Source organism: Castor canadensis, chromosome 4 (genome assembly GCF_047511655.1).
Source record: "Castor canadensis chromosome 4, mCasCan1.hap1v2, whole genome shotgun sequence".
NCBI lineage: Eukaryota > Metazoa > Chordata > Mammalia > Rodentia > Castoridae > Castor > Castor canadensis.
In genome coordinates, this window is record NC_133389.1 from 160,411,406 (window position 1) to 160,433,392 (window position 21,987).

The window sequence follows — 21,987 nt, forward strand, 5'->3', positions numbered from 1 at the left end:
ACATGCTCACTCATTCCTTACTTAAAGCAAATTAAAAATAAACAAACAAGATGATAAATAAATATATATCATGGCAAAAATAAAATAAGGGAAAATAAACAAAGGGTTGGCCAATTTTTTTTAAGATGCATATATTTTATTGCATAAATCCCAAGCTTCTTAGTAATATGCATAAGAAAAATTGAGTGTTGCAGTAGCTATAGTACAAATATGGGAGTAGGAATAGAAAACCCATTAGATAAGTGCAGACAAATATGTTGAAAGGCTAAGTAATTTTGGCATTCTGGCATTGGTGGAGTGTTCAAAAGGTCCCTGAGTCCATCACTAGTGATAATATTTTCCTCACCTCATCTACCATTGTATTTTTCTGGTTCTATCCTTATGAAACTGTTTTGTTAAAATTAACATGTTAAGAAGGATCATAAAGATAGCTAGCATGAACTAGTCTTCACCTTAGTGAGTTAGAGTTTGGTAACATGTTAGATAGCAAGGAATTGTGCACATAGTAGGAACTTCTTCAAACGTCTACTAAAAAGAAATGAAGTAAATATATTTTACCCATCCTTCTGAACTCAAAAGGAAAAAAAAAAACTTTACTGAGGACTTACTACTCAGTACATTGCTATTGTGGGGGATACAAAGTGTGAAATACCGACTAACCAAAAGACATTTACAACCTTGTTGGGGATGCAAAACTAACATATGTACAATTAAAGAATGATTAAGTATTATTGGTTTATACCCTAGAATACACATTATAAATTTAGTAGAAAAGAAGAGAGAATAGAGTAATATAGTTTCAAATTTACTCTCTTTTTCAATTACCATTATATGAAAAACTAGAGAACATTATATTTTTAAGCATCTCTCTACACACATAAAATATGCTTTTGTTACTGAGAGTATAGTAATGTGTTCATTAAGTGAATGAGTGTTCCACACTTTGAAATTAATTTATTTCAAAGGGTCTCGACTCCCTGTTTTAATCACAAAAGGAAAATACCTTTCTGACTTTATACTCAAACCCTATGTCTGCAACCTTTACAAAAACTTACTTAGTTTTTGCTTACTTCCTATGGTTAATTTTCCACATACTTGGTGGAGCTAACACAATTTTAATTTACCAGTCAGATTTATCTATTATTTACATGAACTATATCAAACATATTCCTGATTCACTAAATTTTTAGTAGGGACACAAGAAAATTATACTACCTAGAGCTGAAATCAAGTGAGACCTTAGATCTTAATTATAAATTTTCAAAACAAGAAAAAGTAAAAATAAAAAGTAACTGGCTCCCTTGGCTCTTTTTTTAACCAGGAAACAAATGAAAAAGGGAAATATACCTCTGACCATAAATCCCAAAAGCTTCATTTTCATTTTCCCCAAGTTAACTTTCTCACCTAGCTAAGCATCATTTTCTGCTATTATTAGCTGCTAGTCAAAATATCAGCTGACCAATATCCATCAGATTCCTCAGTTCAATGAGCTCAGGGACTCCCAAGGAACTGTGTGCATGCAGACTTTTGCTTACAGCTTCTAATTATTTTCTAACAAGATAATGGAGCTTTTAAGTTCAGAGAGGTTAGATTAAATCTGTAAGTGGATCAAAACCCTAGATAAAATTGCAGAGTTGAAGATCATTGTAGAAAATGCTAAGCTTTTTAGTTTGGAGACAAAGGGCCCTCACTGATTGCTTATTCTTCTATGACATACTGGTTTCCTAAATTTACTATCTCAGAAACACTCATTCTTTTCTATTCATACTGTGCTGAGCTACACATTAATGATGACAGGCACCTAAAAAATGGCCTTTTAAGAACTACAGGAACATTTAGAAATGTCTCAAAGAATATCTTGATGCCTATTTCTTCCTGGAAAAGAAAACCAAACTCTTTATGAAACATATATGTGTATATATATATATATTATAAAAATACATATATAAAACATTTATATATATAAAGCAAGTTATTGTTTTACCAGCTCAAAGAAAAAAGTATGGAGTCTATGGTAACTATCACATGAAAAGTTGTAATGGTGAAATTAAAATGTTTATGAAATATTATGAAGCAGATAATTTTTTTTCAGAATGCTAGTGATCAATCCCAGAGATCTGCATATGATGGGAAAGTGCTCTAAGAATGAGCTATGTCCCCAGTCTTTGTTTTTTATCAAACAAAGTCTCACTGTGTAATTTAGGCTAGCCTTGAACTCTCTATACAGTCCAGGCTAGCCTCAAACTCTTGATCCTCCAGCTTTATTCTTCTGAGTGCTATGATTATAAGTGCCACTAGGTCTAGCCAGAATTTTTTTTTTTTTTGGCATAAAATTCAGAGAATTTGTCTGTTTTTTTTTTTTTTTTTTTAAAGAATGTGATATTCACCTTGATTTTCTAATATGAGGGTAAGAATGAATAACATAAAACATCTTATGGTGCTATAACAAATGAGAAAAAAATGACAAAGACATTATTAGGGTTTTTAGAGGAAAAAGCCCTAAAAGTTTGCTTTCCATCAATGTAACAGGAAGCTTCTGGAACTCGTGAAAAAAAAAAAAAAGAAACTTGGAAGTTAAACTCTGTGACTAAATTGCCACTTGTTTAATTGGTAGAGGCAACTGTCTCTCACTTAAATAATATAATCTTTGGAGAAAGCAAAGTCATGGTATGAGAAGCCAGTAGACTTTGGGAGCTGAAGAGTTTCTGTTCAAATCCAGCATCTGTGTTCCTTTACTGGTTTGGAATGAGAACTGGGATTCAATTCAAGTACCACTTGTAAGCTTCATTCTCCTCACAAAGTAGGGTTATTAATAAACCTTCAGAGGCATTCCTGTGGTATCAAACATTTCTTTCTTTATAATTTTGATCTTAATTCAACATATTTTGTTCTAGAAAATATTTTTTAAATGTTTCTGCTATTATATTTGATCATGGTAGGCATGATCAAGGATACACTAGATGGATCCTTTCACCTTGACTTTGGTATGTCACTGAGTTGATTTTTCCAAATCAACTATAGTCTATATTTCTATTGTGAAAATTAGCTCTTACTGTTAAAAATGTGGGGAAAACTGTTAATTCAAATAAAACTGCATACAAATTCATCCTTCTTTGCATAATAACGTCATTTAATCTGGATATAAATTATTCCATGTGACCCAGAATTACTGGCCACTGTACCTGAATGTGAACTTAAATTCTGAACATTAAGACCTCTTATCTCAAGCAATTTGGAGGGACCTCTAACTGTCCTTAGAGAACCCTTTCACTGTGACCATTCCTTAAGGATGGTGATGGTAGGGAGATGATGCCAACAAACTCTCTGTTCACAAAAATATTCACAAAAATAGCCAAGTAAAAACAAATTTACTATCAATTGGTTTGGCTTCTGACATCCATACTTGGTAAACAGGACACATAAGCACATCTCTGACTGGTACCACATTGGTCTAAAGTAGGCTAAGTAACTTTTGATCATTTTGAGAAAACTTTTGAGAATGAAGATATCCTTGTGAAACAGTCACTTGTAAAATAATATTGCTAGCAATATCAACCATTTAATCATTCAAACAGATAATTACTCAGTAATGTCATTAAATTTGAAAAAGAACCTTTAAAAATATAATACAGTGTACATTTCACAGTTATATAGACATCACAGTGGAATGAATGTATAAAATCTATACAATGAGTGTTACCTACACTATAGTATGTAAGTATATATAGATATGATGTCTATGAAAGAATGTGGTCCCTATTGCAAATACCACAACATAGTGACCTTTCATTCCCTGAATGCAGCTACTTCCTTGTGAATAACAAAGATAACATTATACTACAGAATGCAACATAGGACTTTTTGTAGATGGTCCCCTCACTCCTGAAGAGACAGTATTTTGTATCCTTGAATTTATAACAAAACTTTCTATATTAAGGTATTATATTCTAAAAATTATTTTCTGCTTTTATTTTTTATTTATTTATTTTTTGGGCAGTTCTATTCCTGGTCATCACTTGTCCTATGGGCAAAACTTTCTGTTTGCATTTTATGAGCAATCAAGATTATAAATGGATGAGATTCCAAGACAGTGACTAGAGGGAGGAAGCAGAAAGCATGCTTCCTAAAATAAAATCTTGGAAAGATGATGGAGATACACCTTACAGGAAAAACCACCGAGAAGAAGCAAAACTTTGACTCCTCCACAGCCTCAGCCCACACATAGCATCTCCACTTCATGTTAAATGAAGAAACAAGGAGGGCCCCCGGACTGCCAGTCGCCTGTGCCCAGATGGCTTGGGAAGACACGGACAAGGTAAGCTTCATGGTACCATGGTACTCCCACAAACAAGCCTGGGCCAGAGCAGCATAGCCCCTGGACAGACCGACCCCCACCTGGGGAAAAAAGAGAAACTGAGTAATAAGCAATAAGAACAATAAAGACAGGTGGGAAAGAGAGTGGGGTGCACTGAGCGCTGAAGATTGGGGGAAGGGAATCCTTCCCGGAACTGTAAATAACCACCTGGGCGGCCGGACAGGCTCTGAGGATAGTGGGGGTGTGCGCCCAGCAACCAGGAGCAGGAAAGCTTGTGAGAGTGGTGGAGGGAGGAAAACTCCACAGGAGAGGAGGGAAGACCCACTTCCCACATGAGCTGTAAACAAACATGGCAGCTGGCAGGATCAGCAGCACCGCCCAGTAATCAGGAGCAAGAAAGCCTGTAAAAGTGGCGGTGGGAGGAAAACTGCACAGGAGAGGGGGGAAGACCCACTTCCCACATGAACTGTAAATAAACACACAGGCCTGAGAACGTGGGTGCATTGTCACCTTTCCCAGTGCTTGGAAAGGGGAAAGCTTGTAGGAGAGGCTCACAGGAAAACGCTGAGTAAACAATGCCTGCAGGGCCAGGTGAGTGCTAAACTCACCCCAGAGATCTGCATAAATAATGCCTCCAGCAACAGCAGGCTGACAGCAGCAGGCAGGCAAGACACAGCTGCAGATACCATTCTTAGAACTGTCTCCAGACTCTTTTTTTGTTTTTTTTTTCTTTTTCTCTCTTTTTCTCCCTACCTTTGATGAGAGAACAACCGAATTACACTTGCATGCTGAAAAACTTACTGAAACTGTATTGCATTTGAACTTGGGACACTTGGTGGGATTTGTGTGTGTGTGTGTGTGTGTGTGTGTGTGTGTGTAGTTTTGTTCTACTTTATGCGTCCCCTTTGATGAGACAACTACAGAAAAACATCTGAGGCACCATCTCCAGGATTGGAGACTGAGACGGACACCCAAATTATTAAGAATGAAACTTCATTGCATTTGAACTTGGTGGTTTTTTGGTTTTCTGGGTTTTTTTTTTTTAATTTTTTATTTTTCATTTTATTTTATTTTATTTTTATATATAGATATTTCTTTAATTTACCTATTTTTTATTTTTATTCTTAGCTTGTTTTTTATTTTTTATTTTCAATCCTCTCTCTGTCTCTCTAATGCCTGTTCAGCTTACTGTCAATTAGTACACTAACACTCCCTTTTTATACCTTTGAAACTTTCTTGTCTGATTCCTTGTTCTATTTTCTCCTCCTTGTCTGTTTATTTGCTTTTCCCTTTCCTTTAACTTCTTGCTTTCCATCTCCGCTCACCCTTCCATTCTAAATATTACCATTGTTATTATTACAAGGTAGAAAATACTTAATTGCACACAGTACAGGGACAGTAACAACACCAAAGACAATGATGGGAAGACAGAAAAAACAGCGAAACCAGTTTCCCTACAGCAAAAAATTAATACAGGCACCAGAGGGGAATGAAGAAAACAGATACTCAGATCCAGACTCCAACAAAATGAAGATAAACTATGCCAAAAGACCCAATGAAGCCCACAAGAATGATTTAAAAGAAGACATACTATGGGTATTCAATGAGAATTTTATAGAGATGATACTGGATAGGGTCAACCAAAATGTACAGGAGACACTCAAGAAATTCCAAGACAACAAAAATAGAGAATTTGAAAAAGCAAAAGAAGAAATAAAGGAAACCATAGAAGCACTGTATAAACACCAAAGTGAAACAGAGAACACGATGAATAAACAGATAAATGAACTCAGGACAAAAATAGACCACATTAAAGAGGAAACCACTCAGGATATGGAAAACCTCAGGAAAAAGAACGAAACAGAACTGCAAAACAAAACGGAAGGCCAATCCAGCAGAATAGAACAAACAAAAGACAGAATCTCAGAACTTGAAGATGAAATGGTAATTAAAGGAAAAACCAAAGAACTATTAATTAAACAACTCAAGACCTGTGAAAAGAAAATGCAAGAACTCACCGACTCCATCAAAAGACCAAACTTGAGAATCATGGGCATCGAAGAAGGAGAAGAGGTGCAAGCAAAGGGAATGCGTAATATATCCAACAAAATAATAACAGAAAATTTCCCAAATCTAGAGAAAGATATTCCCATACAGATGCAAGAGGCCTCCAGGACACCAAACAGACCAGATCAAAATAGAACTACTCCACGACATATCATCATTAAAACAACAAGTTCAGAAACTAGGGAAAGAACATTGAAGGTTATATAGAGAAAAAACAAGTAACATACAAAGGTAAACTCTTCAAAATCACAGCAGACTTCTCAACAGAAACATTAAAAGCAAGAAGAGTGTGGGGTGAGATCTTCCGGGCACTGAATAAAAATAACTTCAACCCCAGGATACTCTACCCAGCAAAACTATCATTCAAAATAGATGGAGCAATAAAAGTCTTCCATGATAAGCACAAACTGAAAGAATATGTGACCATAAAGCCACCACTACAAAAGATTCTTCAAGGGATTCTGCACACAGAAAGTGAAATCCAACTTAACCATGAAAAGACAGGCAGCACCAAACTACAGGAAAAGAAAAAGCAAGACAGTAGAGAGTAACCTTAACTTAGGTACACACAATCAAATCTTCAAACAACTAAGACAACTGAATGACAGGAATCACCACATACCTATCAGTACTAACACTTAATGTTAACGGACTTAATTCACCCATCAAAAGGCACTGCTTGATGAAATGGATTAAAAGGGAAAATCCAACAATTTGTTGCTTACAGGAGACCCATCTCACTGACAGATATAAGCATAGGCTTAGGATGAAAGGTTGGAAGAAGATTTACCAAGCCAATGGCCCCCGAAAACAGGCAGGGGTAGCAATGCTTCTCTCTGACAAAGTAGACTTTACACCTACATTGATCAAACGAGATAAAGAAGGACATTCCATACTAATAAAAGGGGAAATAGACCAAAAGGAAATAATAATCATCAACCTGTATACACCCAATGTCAATGCACCCAATTTCATCAAACATACCCTGAAAGACCTAAAAGCATATATTAACACCAACACAGTGGTTGTGGGAGACTTTAACACCCCATTATCATCAATAGATAGGTCATGCAAACAAAAAAATCAATAAAGAAATCCTAGATCTAAAATACACAATAGATCAAATGGACCTAGTTGATGTCTACAGAACATTTCATCCAACTTCTACACAATATACATTCTTCTCAGCAGCCCATGGAACCTTCTCCAAAATAGATCATATCCTAGGGCACAAAGCAAGCCTTAGCAAATATAAGAAAACAGAAATTATACCATGCATACTATCTGACCACAATGCAGTAAAAGTAGAACTCAAAAACAAAAGTAAAGACAAAAAACATGCAAATAGCTGGAAACTAAATAACTCATTACTTAATGAAGAATGGATCATCGATGAAATAAAAGAGGAAATTAAACAGTTCCTGGAAGTCAATGAAAATGAAAACACAACCTACTGGAACCTATGGGACACAGCTAAGGCAGTCCTGCAAGGAAAGTTAATAGCCATGAGTGCATATATTAAAAAGACTGAAAGATCCCAAATCAATGACCTAATGATACATATCAAACTCCTAGAAAAACAAGAACAAACAAATCCCAAAATAAATAGAAGGAGAGAAATAATAAAAATAAGAGCTGAAATCAACGAAATAGAAACCAAAAAAACCATACAAAGAATTAATGAAACAAAAGTTGGTTCTTTGAAAAAATAAACAAGATCGACAGACCCCTGGCAAACCTGACTAAAATGAGGAGAGAAAAAAACCCTAATTAGTAGAATCAGGAATGCAAAAGGGGAGATAACAACAAACACCATGGAAGTTCAGGAAATCATCAGAGACTACTTTGAGAACCTATATTCAAATAAATTTGAAAATCTAAAAGAAATGGACAGATTTCTAGATACATATGATCATCCAAAACTGAACCAAGAGGAAATTAATCACCTGAATAGATCTATAACACAAAATGAAATTGAAGCAGCAATCAAGAATCTCCCCAAAAAGAAAAGTCCAGGACCTGATGGATTCTCTGCTGAATTCTATCAGTCCTTTAAAGAAGAACTGATACCAACCCTCCTTAAACTGTTCCATGAAATAGAAAGAGAAGGAAAATGGCCAAACACATTTTATGAAGCTAGTATTACACTTATCCCCAATCCAGGCAAAGACACCTCCAAAAAGGAGAGCTATAGGCCAATCTCCTTAATGAACATTGACGCAAAAATACTCAATAAATAATGGCAAACCAAATTCAACAACACATCAAAAAGATTATTCACCACGACCAAGTAGGCTTCATCCATGGGATGCAGGGGTGGTTCAACGTACAAAAATCAATAAATGTAATAAACCACATTAACAGAAGCAAAGACAAAAACCACTTGATCATCTCAATAGATGCAGAAAAAGCCTTTGATAAGATCCAATACCATTTCATGATAAAAGCTCTAAGAAAACTAGGAATAGAAGGAAAGTACCTCAACTTTATAAAAGCTATATATGACAAACCTACAGCCAGCATTCTACTTAACGGAGAAAAACTGAAACCATTCCCTCTAAAATCAGGAACCACACAAGGATGCCCACTATCTCCACTCCTATTCAACATAGTACTGGAATTCCTAGCCAGAGCAATTAGGCAAGAAGAAGGAATAAAAGGAATATAAATAGTAAAGAAACTGTCAAAATATCCCTACTTGCAGACGATATGATCCTATACCTTAAAGACCCAAAAAACTCTACTCAGAAGCTTCTGGACATCATCAATAGCTATAGCAAGGTATCAGGATATAAAATCAACATAGAAAAATCATTAGCATTTCTATACACTAACAATGAGCAAACTGAAAAAGAATGTATGAAAACAATTCCATTTACAATAGCCTCAAACAAAATCAAATACCTAGGTGTACACCTAACAAAAGATGTGAATGACCTCTACAAGGAAAACTATAAACTTCTGAAGAAAGAGATTGAGGAAGACTATAGAAAGTGGAGAGATCTCCCATGCTCACGGATTGGTAGAATCAACATAGTAAAAATGTCAATACTCCCACAAGTAATCTACATGTTTAATGCAATTTCCATCAAAATTCCAATGACATTCATTAAAGAGATTGAAAAATCTACCATGAAATTTATATGGAAACACAAGAGGCCACAAATAGCAAAGGCAATACTCAGTCAAAAGAACAATGCAGGAGGTATCACGATACCTGACTTCAAACTATATTACAAAGCAATAACAATAAAAACAACATGGTACTGGCACAAAAACAGACATGAAGACCAGTGGAACAGAATAGAGGACCCAGATATGAAGCCACACAACTATAACCAACTTGTCTTTGACAAAGGAGCTGAAAATATACGATGGAGAAATAGCAGCCTCTTCAACAAAAACTGCTGGGAAAACTGGTTAGCAGTCTGCAAAAAACTGAAACTAGATCCATGTATATCACCCTATACCAATATTAACTCAAAATGGATCAAGGATCTAAATATCAGACCACAAACTCTAAATCTGATACAGGAAAGAGTAGGAAATACTCTGGAGTTAGTAGGTACAGGCAAGAACTTTCTCAATGGAAACCCAGCAGCACAGCAACTAAGAGATAGCTAGATAAATGGAACCTCATAAAGCTAAAAAGCTTCTGTTCATCAAAAGAAATGGTCTCTAAACTGAAGAGAACACCCACAGAGTGGGAGAAAATGTTTGCCAGCTACACATCAGACAAAGGACTGATAACCAGAATATATAGGGAACTTAAAAAACTAAATTCTCCCAAAACTAATGAACCAATAAAGAAATGGGCAAGTGAACTAAACAGAACTTTCTCAAAGGAAGAAATTCAAATGGCCAAAAAACACATGAAAAAATGCTCACCATCTCTAGCAATAAAGGAAATGCAAATTAAAACCACACTAAGATTCTACCTCATTCCTGTTAGAATAGCCATCATCAGCAACACCACCAACAACAGGTATTGGCGAGGATGCGGGGAAAAAGAAACCCTCTTACACTGTTGGTGGGAATGTAAACTAGTACAACCACTCTGGAAAAAAATTTAGAGGCTACTCAAAAAGCTAAACATTGATCTACCATTTGATCCAGCAATACCACTCTTGGGGATATACCCAAAAGACACAGGTTACTCCAGAGGTACCTGCACACCCAAGTTTATTGCGTCACTATTCACAATAGCCAAGTTTGGAAACAGCCATGATGCCCCACAACTGACGAATGGATTAAGAAAATGTGGTATTATACAAAATGGAATTTTATGCAGCCATGAAGAAGAACAAAATGTTATCATTCGCTGGTAAATGGATGGAATTGGAGAACATCATTCTGAGTGAGGTTAGCTTGGCCTAAAAGACCAAAAATTGTATGTTCTCCCTCATATGTGGACATTAGATCAAGGGCAAACACAACAATGGGATTGGACTATGAGCACATGATAAAAGCGAGAGCACACAAGGGAGGGGTGAGGATAGGTAAGACACCTAAAAAACTAGCTAGCATTTGTTGTCCTTAACGCAGAGAAACTAAAGCAAATACCTAAAAAGCAACTGAGGCCAATAGGAAAAGGGGACCAGGAACTAGAGAAAAGGTGAGAACAAAAAGAATTAACCTCGAAGGCAATATACACGCACAGGAAATTAGTGTGAGTCAGCTCCCTGTATAGCTATCCTTATCTCAACTAGAAAAAACCCTTGGTCCTTCCTATTATTGATTATACTGTCTCTTCAACAAAATTAGAGATAAGGGCAGAATAGTTTCTGCTGGGTAGCGAGGGGTAAGGGGGCGTAAGGGAGGGGGCAGAGGTAAGGGGGGAGAAATGATCCAAACATTGCATGCACATATAAATAAAATAAAAATAAAAAAAGATTATAAATGGTTAATTCTAGTGATGCAGTCAAACTGAGTATTGCTCAGATTGGAATCAGTAACTTCACATGATCAGTTTAATTCTCTTCTAGCTCTGTATGTCAGATTCATGATCCTTTACTTACATATAATATTCATCAAATTGTAGAGTTTAAACAGCTGGAAAATGCCCACAGTATAGAAAGCTGGGCATTCAATGGACACCTGTACACCAGACTAGGTGCTCTTCATAAATGTGTTTTCTTTCATTCACACAAATTCAAGTAATGCTTTGAAGAAACAGGAGCAGACAGAAAGCTTATGAACTTACATGCTGAGGCTTACAGAGAACAACGTCTTTTGGATTTGGATAATTCTTTTAGATTCCTCAAGAAAGAAATTAAACCCTGTCAGAATGCAGAATTTGTCAAATACTTTGTCTGGTTTCAAGGTTTTTAGTAACCCTAAGGCAATATTTAAAGCTTAAGTTTTACGATAGCTACTGAATTCAATTAGCTATTACTGGCAATGATTTATAATGACTACAATGAATTATTTTTACCAAGTTTATTTTCTGCCAAAAATCTATGATGGACTCACCGTTTTTGGGTCTTTACTCCTATCGGAACAGAAGGAAATAGGCAGGAAAAAGAGGGGGGACGGGGGGACAACTATAACAGACTTAGAAGAGAGGATAATGAGCTCTATCATGGGTATGTTAAATACTCTGGTGATCCTAAGATTTCAGCATAGAGATAAAGTCAGATTCATAACAGACTAAAGATGGAATCTAATAATCTAGGGAGATTACCTATGGAAAATCTGTAGATTGAAAAGAGATCTAGAACACAGCACTGAGAAGTTTCAGTATTTCCAGGACTGTTACTGCCACTGTGATTTTGAGGAACTGGACAGTTAACTTTTGTAAGAATGTGACAGCAATGATAGGACATGATTTAAGTTAGCTGTGAGGAGATGTGAAGGTAGATGACACTGAGGGCTACTAAGACTGAAAAGTCAATGCCAGGAAAATGAACTGGAGGGAAAGAGAATATGACTGAAGAATTTGTGTTTAAAACAATGATTTCAGGTGCGATGTTTTTGCTGATGACAGTTCTACACAACTAACAGGATTTGAACACAAGCCAATGATGGGAACATTAAGAGAAATGGTTTACTTTAGTTACAGGAAATTCCTTTTTTTTTCTTTCATTTTTTTGTTAGTAGAGATTTGAAAGATTTTGTATAGAGAAGAAATTCTCTTCCAGAATTTTCGTTTAAAAATTACTTTTAGCTCTTTTACTTAAGGAAAAGAAACTTGGTTAACAAACTTTTTAAGATCATGCCCCGTATAAGACCATGTTTAAGGGAAAACATTATAATTAGATTAAATAATATGAATTTTAAATGTTACTATTACTATAACAGTAGTGATCTAAGAGTTATCATTGTCCATGTGAAGTCATACATATGAAATTTTGGCAAATGAAATTATTATATAACAAAATATTTCAAATAATTCTGCAAAGTGTCCTAATGTGAGGAAATATAAACCACTTGTAAATTATATTCATATTGTTCCACTAACAGTGATATCAGTTGGAGTGGGAATAACTCACATTGAGACACTGAATCCCACAAAAAGAATAAAGGGCAGAGAAATGAAAACACAATTCACAGGAACATTTCTTCAGAAAATAGCAAAATGACAGTTGCATAACATAAATTAAATTTCCTGTGCTACAGTGGAAGGTAATACATTATTATTCTATCAAGAAAGTTGCTGGTTACACAAGAGGGTCAGGTGATCAGTGTGAACCTTGTGGTGACTCTGGCATCAGAGAGCTGACACTGAAGCCAGGCAGATTCACGGGAGCACTAACCCAGTATTATAAATCACTCACAGGAACTTAAGGTAATTGCAGAGTTTCTTTCATTCCCAGCTTTAAAAAAAAATTAGATAAAACATCTAAAAACAATGTCAACTGATAATAGGCTTAATTTTCAGGGGGAAAAATACCCAGTGGTAGAAATTTAAAAAAAAAATTAAGAGCCTATGTGATTTTACTGGACTATGGTCCCCAATTCCAAGAATCTTGCTCAATAGCATCATTTCTTTGGTATGTGTTCTGCACCATTTGGTGGATTAAAAAAAAAACCCACATAAAAGTCTGCATTTTCCCAGTGAAATGTGCTCTTTGAAACAAAAACTGGGAGCAGCTATAAATGCAGGCATTCTTCCTATGAAGGTAAACCTTTAGAGTCATTTTTCTTAATGTTATTCAATGTGATCTTCCTTTATGAGAATGGAGAACGTACTGGCCATTCACTAGTGATATGTTATTATTGTCATTATGAATCCATTAGATATATGCAGGTAAGCTAAGTAATAGCCCTGTGACCAAATTCTTCTGCTGCTTTTAGTGTAGCATTTTTAGAATGTAATCTGCCCTTTATTTATTTTCTGCCTATGGCAATAATTTGAAGAAAATATAAAAGCCTATTCCTTTGCCCTTTGATATCAATAGAGGTGTGTTGGATATAGTGATGAATTCTTAATTATTAAGTCACTACATTTCTAACATTTAAAGCACAGCTCTGTATGATACACACATAGATAGAAGTTATTCATTCTAGAATATTTTAAGTGTAAAGTTAGGGAAAATGCAAAGGAGTCATCTAATGCTTGATAAGAGTATACATCTTTTATTATCTTTAAACTTTATTTCCATAAAATGGTATACAAAACACACAGAGAAATCCACATGTACACTTATTTGAAAAGAGACATGTAGAATGGTTGTGGATCTTATTTTAGTTTGAAAGTTGTCTTTGGAACACTTTACCATAATACAGCATGAGCAGATTTCTGAATACCATTCTTTGCTCCATGGCTTTCTCTTGCCACTAGAGCTTATTTTCACCACTCTTGGTAAGTAGGACAGCAGGGGATGAATGTTGTCTCTTAGTAGCCATCAGCCAATGGGACACATGAACTGGTATATGGACTCCAGCTCTCAATGCCTGAAGAGTAACTGTATGTGAGTGTCTTATGCTAGCTGCCAGAGCCTTTCTTGTGGCTAGTGTCTGCCCTGCTTATTTCCACATTCTCCTACTGGTGATTCCCTCACCACCTGGAATAAATTACTTTGACTCTAATTCTCATTTCATGAGCAGCTTCTGCTGCTGGAAGAACTTGAACTAAGGTATATGTCAAGCATATTAACTTAATTTAGTAACTGGAATATTGTGATTTCAACTCAGTACTTAGGCTCAAATTACAAATAATATTGCTTGTCTAAACCATTTACTGTTGTTTGATATGCTATTCAAATACTTGTGATCTGCATACATAACAGATGAACTAAAAATATAAGTATGAAATGGCTACATATGTTTGCATGAAAGTATAACTAACCAACATAAAATACTGAACTCAGTTGCACCAGTTAAACTGTTTTAATCCTTGTGATGCTATCCTTCCAGAGTTTTAAAATAAGTCACCAAGATAGCAGGAAGTGTTTCAGTCTGACATTTATCAAAACTCTTTTGATAGAGGTTTATCAATTTTTTAATATAGTATCTATATATTATATATACTATATATGCATAGTATCTATGCACAAGTAGGAAAAGAATAGTCAAAATATCTTCCTTAATTTTTTTGACTTAAAAAAGGAATGGACTTAAAAATCAAACAAAGAACACACACACTCTTTTGAGTCTGTTAGTTGCCAAAGCCATCAACCACCTAGGAAAATGACTCCTTTCATGGCTCAATCAGAGGCTCATCTAAAATTCAGTAGAAATCTAAGACTTCAAGCTGCCATCCCACTCTTGTTTCCATGGGAATAGGCTTCAGATCAAGGGGGAGAATATGGATGGGGTTAGGAGCTTTCAAATAATCATTTGAAATCATGATGAGGTTTTTAGAGCTTCTTTTTTAGGCGATTATTTTGTAGCCTCTTAACCCCCTTTTGCTAGTCTGTTTCCATGGAAATATGATAAAAATGGCTGTCCAGGCCTCCAGCAGAGATTATTAGCATTCTTGTGAATTTCAGCTTTAGCTTAGCCTAAGCTGGGCAAGACCTGTCTTCTATTAATTTTATGTATTAACTTACACTGTTTGTACGTACTGTAATTTTTCTTTATTATTCCTACTTTCCCTTCACAAGTTGCTAGCTTTGATCAAGATCACATTGAATAATTGGGACATCACTGAAAAAGGGTTCAGTTTTAAAGTTTAATATATGAGCCAAGACATGTAGTTGCAGGGAGTGTCAGAACCTTTGCAGACCTGCAGAAAAAAACATTATTTAGGTACTGGACTCAATATTTATTGGGTCCAGATGACATTTAACTTATTTAGCAACTGTGATAAGGCACAGAATCAGCTGTTTGTGGTATCTGGTTTGTACCCTTAGCCCTACTATGTAAAAACAAATAGCAAATTAAGCTAAAATAGCCTTACGTGAGGTGGTTAGCATTATATTCAAATTATTCAAGGTCGCAGACTGAGCGCCTGTAAATTTTACAAAAGAGCTTTCAAGAGAAAGTTGGTAGGAATATATTGCAATCCATCTTAAAAAAAATCAAAGTACGTATGCTTGCTTCGTCATTCATATAAAAGGTCATTTGAAAATTGAATCATTCTTATTACTGAAGACATTAAGTTAAAAGGCAGAGAAAGAATGTATATAGGTCTTTTCTAGAATACCTGGCAAGACATCTTGTGTTCAATGTGAAAAAATAACAGCATGCACATATATAATTTTATTCCATCATGCTGTCTGAAATTTGCTGAACAGCTTAATCTACAACTCTTGCTGGGGGAAGTCTTAAAGTACTGATTGACCTTATAATGTACTTTTATTCTTTAGAATTTCTTATTATTCTATAGCTGATGCTTTCTACCTATGCAGTCCTGACTTCTGAATTGAATTTAAAAAAGTAAATTTCAATAGGAAATTAAATGGTATGAATAGGTTCTTAAATTTAGTAGAGACTAACTTACTACAGAAATTAATCTTGCTTGTTTTCAACCAAAGAGGTCATAACTACAATAGATTAAAACAACTCAATTAATTTTTCAAATCATCGCCATTCTCCCCAAATGCAGTTTTTCACAGTAGGAAACATGCAGCAGAAGATGGCCCTCGAATCAAATCTGGTCTGCCATCTTGGTTGTGTAAATAAAGTTTTATTGGAACACAGACACACCATTCACATTTTACTTTGTTTTATATTAACTCCCTATGGCTGCATTCCAACTAATATGAGCAGAGTTGGGGAGTTGACACAGAGAAGACATGGCATACAAATCCTGACAGTTTTCTGACTTAAGAAAACATTTTTTGACCCCAGAACAAGGTGGGTTGCTGGAACTGAAAACCTGGGCTTATCATTTCCTAACATTGTGACCTTGGGTTCACGTTGAGGTTACCTGCACTGTTGTGTCATCAAAATTAGGTGAGCTATTATCTATAACATTGTTTAGTACTTTGTAAATATTCGGGACTTACCATTACCACCACTCACATGCCTTCAAATAAGGTTTCGTGTAACTAACTTTAAGAAATACACTTATGATATCTGGTTATTAAATACCAGTGGTGATTTATAATGTATTTTCAGTTTCCATTATGTATTTCTTTTGCTTAAAATAATATCTGACTACATTTAATATGAAAATATCACATCTGATTCACAAAAGATAATCTATCATGGGGATTTTAAATATCTTCAAAATTTAAAAGCAAGTTCTAGTGAATTATCTAGACATTATATATATATATATATAAAACAGAGGGCATCTAAAAGTCATGCTATAATGTAAACTGGTCTTAAAAATTCCAAATATAAGATTATATCATATCCAAACAAGAAATATTTTTTCAAACCTCAAGGATAGTGGAAAAAACATGATTTTGTGCTTGCATATACTTACATCCATGAATTCCACATTGGCTTTAGGACCAGTTGTTTCATTGAGAATCTTAATAGCCACAGGAATCTTCACTGTTTCTCCTTCAGGTACCCAAATACCCTTTCAGGAAGAAGTCACATTAAATATATATCAACAGACATGTAACATTTATAGCAGAAGTAAAACTTGATTTGACCTCTCAAACTATTAACATCTTAAAATTGCTTAGTTCATTTACTTAATTAATAAACTTTTTTGCATGTGTTTTTGAGGTGTTTGCACGCTTATCAAATTCAACATATGTGCAATACAAAGGCTTTGCAAAGAGAAGAAAGCATTGAAATAGGACAGAATGAAAAATTTCAAGCCATGTGCAGTGGCTTACACCTGAAATCCTAGCTACTCAAGAGGTGGAGAGCATAAGGATAGTATAGTTTGAGGTCAGCACAGGCAAAACAGTTTGCAAGACCCCATCTCAACTAATGAAAGCAGGTGTGGTGGTGCGCGTCTGTCATTCCAGTACTTGGGAAGCATAAATAGGAGGATGGTGGTCCAGACTGGCCCACACATAAATGTGAGACCCTGTCCATAAAAAACGTATGGTGAAAAGCGCTGGTTGTGTAGCTCAAATGAAGAATCTGTCAGGCTCAAGGCCTTGAGTCCAAACCCCAGTACCCTCACACACACACACACACAAGGACAGTATTACCAACTTCTCAAGACTTTGAAAAGGATATTCCATTTTTTTAACTTCAGCTTTCTTAACTGTAATGTAGAAGCCTGGGCTAAGTAAAGCTGAAGGTCCTTTCAGCTTTATTATTATCTAATTCTGCAACTAAAAGAAAATAATTTAAAAAACATACTCTCATGTTCTCCCAGCTCAGATTGAATTAAGAATTAACTTTCAAAGGTGGTTATTTTAGAATTAGAGTTCAAAAGCAAGTACTAGGGGATATTGAACATATATTAATCTGTCCATATTAAACTCTGTGTGTACCAAGGATTTTTATTATCCTTTAGGTAAAGATGAAATGTATATATTGGCCACTGTCAATTCTCTCTTCCTGTCAACATATAACTATAACATCTGAAAAGGATCTATGCATTGGAAAAGTGTAAAGTTGGTAGAATTTGAAAAATACCCCATTAAATTAAGAAATACAATTTTGGGGTAAACTGAATTTGAACACTTAAATGAGGACAATAATTTTAATAAGATACAAAAGGATGAATAGTTTATACAAGGATTTTTTTTTAGAGTGCATTGTCTCAAAATGAACCCAAAAAAAACCAAATAAAATCAGGAGAGGGAAGAAAATCTCAAATTTTAATTTCTTAGTCATGATATAAAACATGACTACTAATGACAGTTTTAACATTCATGAAAGGAAAAAAAATATAGTCTGCTATTCCTGAATAAGACATCTACTCCACCTTGTGTCTTTGTTAATATTGGCTGGTTGTATTCATAGAATAAAAGATTTAAAAATTTTTCACTTTGAACATCGATTATATGTATTTATGTTACCCAAAGTTGGAATAATAGAAGACATACACACAAGAATTGATAAATAGCAAGAAAAAAATACTTTCACCTTAAGAGGAGATTTAGGGTTGTATCTTTTGCTGGCTGAATCAATAGGGAAATCCATATGCCATATGCAAAATAATAAGTTATTTGTGGCATAAAATTTTTAAAATATTAAAGTACAAATGCAAAAAAAAAAACACAGAAAAAATAGCCACAGAGCAGCTTGCTTTACAAATACATGGCATCAATGTTAAATATTCAACTATCCCTATAGTTTTAAAATAGGAATACACATTCAGTGTGAATTAATTTTTGCTGCTTTTAAAATAAGAACAGAGATTATTTTCCTGACTTAACCAGATAAAAACTGATTCTAATCTTTTATGTTTTAACACAGAATATCTCCAGTTAGGAGGAAAAATAACCAAATTAATTGCCTGAGCAATTTGCATTTCTGTGGTCAAGAATAATCCTTTATGCTTTAAGAAAGTATATCCTGTAGCAATTGATATATTGATTCAAGCCATGTTCCCAGGTCTTTTTGCTTTAGTTAACCTTCAAATAGGATCTCACATTTTTTCAAGGGTCAGACTGGACTGTGATCCTCTTGTTTATGCCTCTGCAAAGGTGGGATGACAAAAGCATGTAACCACACCCAGCTCTGTTGGTTGAGATGGAGTCTTACCAACTTTTTGCTATGGCTGACCTCAAACTACAATCCTCCCAATCTGTGTCTACTTGGTGATTGGGATTACAGATATGAGCCAACACACCTGGTCACAAATAATTTCAATAAAAATAAACTAGTCATGAATAACAGGCAAAAATTGTTCTTAATAAAGCTTTATATTGAATGTTTAAATATGAAGTATTTTTCCTATCAAAGAGATGAGATAGTGTTTAGTCTTGAATTGTAGGGTCTCCACTATTTACAACAAAATTTAACTTCCAGAACATATTTATCTGAAAAAATATAAGAGTGATGATACTTCGGTAACAATCTAATATTGAGTTATCTTAAAAATGGAAGTTTGTTATAATGTATTTAAATTTGGCCATTTAGCTTTATCTCAATTCTCCATAAAAACACTAATTTTGTTATGTGTGTTAAATTTTGTCCATGAGAGATGCAGAATTAGTAACAAACATGATATATGGTACATAAGGTAAGAAAGCTCTAACTCATTGCTACTGACTTATCCTGTGGTTTAGCAAAGAACCTTTTGGTTGTACCTATGAATATGGAAGATTGTAACAATTATGAGTTAAGTCATGTGGGAGCAAATCCTGCAACAGGTGATTGGAATACTAGGTTATGTTGGGACCTGATCCAGAATGATTGAGCCAATCATTGTATTGATGCAATTTACTACATTACATTCAGTTTGCCAATTTTTTCATTTAATGCTAAAATTTAGGATTTTATTTTAACATACCAAAGAATTTATTCGATACAATTTTATCATTGAAATATATAAACTAATTAAATATATGAATACAAGTTTAAAAACTAGACTAAATTTTAAGCATATAAAATGATACACTTTGAATCTCTATTTTCTAGCATAATATAAGTTGAGAAAAAAGGTGAGTTGTGTTTCTTTGAACATGCAAAGAATTTGAAGATTAGAAAGTCATCAAGTCAGCTTAGAATAGTGTCTGTGAAAATTAGCTCAGTTAATAATTCAAAATTTAATTGGATAAAATATGCACATTAAAAAGATTAGGAAAACTTCTGCATTTTGATCTTAGAAAGAAAGAGTTGTAAGAAGAGAAAATTTTGAAACACTCAGGACAGAAAAATTAAGGTCTATCTTCTACTTATTAATATTTTCTGTTAAATAAATCATTGTTTTACTTTCTTTTTTGAGACCAGGTCTCAAAAAAGAATTATTTTTGAATTATTTTCCCATTCCAGCCTCCCATATGCTGGAGGTTATAGCAATGTGTCCCCATGCTCAGCTAAAATCATTGTTTTAAATAGTTAAAAAAAAACTGAACATTTTAAAATGAAAAATTGCTAAGCTCCAATAATTTTAACTGATATGTTTGTAAAAAATGGGGCTTATACTTATGGTTAAGAAACATATTAAGCAGCAAAATAAGTCTTGTAGCAATGATTATTATAAAGAAGGGTTCAAGAGTAACGTGGCAGATTCCTATTTGTGTTTTTTACTATTAAAACAAATTTTACCACAACTAAACTTGGGTCTGGCCTCTGGGTTGATTTTGTAATTAAGCTAAATAAAGTTAACATACAAGTGTCATTATTTGAGTCTTCCCTTTCCAGAAATATCTCGCATTGTAAAGCCATAATGTTACTCTTTCCTCTTATCTGACCTGAATTTCTCATATAGTCAATTTGATATTTACACATAAACTCTATGGACATTGACTTCTAAATCATATATGTAACAAATAGGCAAAAAGTGGTTTAGCATCTTGCCTTAATCACTTTCTATATGTGTGTTCTGATATGGATTTTTTAAAATAAAACAGTAGAAGGAAAGAAGAGCAAGTTATTATGGTACATTGCTCAGGCATGTTTGGGAGTTCATGGAGCACTATGTAGGAAGAGAGGAAAATGCTTTGGGGCTGAGTACTTGGGATATTAAATGAAAATTTGCCAAAGAGAGGGCAAAATTGAAACGGGCTCAGAAGAGAGAGAAATAACTATACTTGGCTTTACCATTATTTCCTGTGTTTCTCTCAAGACTATCCAAGCTTGTTCAATAAAAATTAATGGATTCATTTGTGCAGCAACTTCTCAATTCTATGACGGTCCTCCTCTCTGAACATTAAAAGGAAATTAGGTTGGCTAAGTAATTACCTTGACTATTATTTTTCAAAGTAGAAACAAAACTTAAATAACTGATGATATGTGTTGTTCTTACTTACTTTATAAACAGTTCCAAAAGCACCTGAGCCAAGGACTTTTACCCTCTTGAGTTCAGTTTCTTTCAAAATACGAAGTTGAGCTTGATTGGGTGCTGTGCCACTGGGAGTTAAGGGTTCTACCAACTGCAAAGCAAACAGATAGGTTATCTAACTTCAATCCTTTAATCAGTCCTGCTCACACTCTCTCTGGATCTTGTTCTCACAAATGAAAAAATGCACATAGTTTTTGTGACCACCAATATTTTTGTAAGATGAGACGCTCACTCACCATCCACAAACACTTAGGAAATCCTTCAGACCTTGCCTTTCTCTTCTCCTACTTTTTACCTGTGTGAATTCAAATAATAAGTGTGCTCTACCTTGAGGCATACTAGGCTA

General features: G+C 34.6%; 1 protein-coding gene across 13 annotated transcripts in view; it reads right to left on the reverse strand.

Annotated features, from left to right (window-relative positions):
* Positions 1 to 21,987, reverse strand: part of Erbb4 (erb-b2 receptor tyrosine kinase 4) — a 1,037,871-nt gene that overhangs the window by 201,570 nt on the left and 814,314 nt on the right. For all 13 annotated transcript variants that reach the window (XM_074071632.1, XM_074071639.1, XM_074071638.1 and 10 more), the window contains 2 exons: positions 21,610 to 21,732; positions 17,202 to 17,300 (listed from right to left, as the gene is read on the reverse strand). In XM_074071632.1, coding sequence (XP_073927733.1) covers positions 17,202 to 17,300; positions 21,610 to 21,732 — 222 coding nt within the window. The remainder of the gene's footprint in view (positions 1 to 17,201; positions 17,301 to 21,609; positions 21,733 to 21,987) is intronic.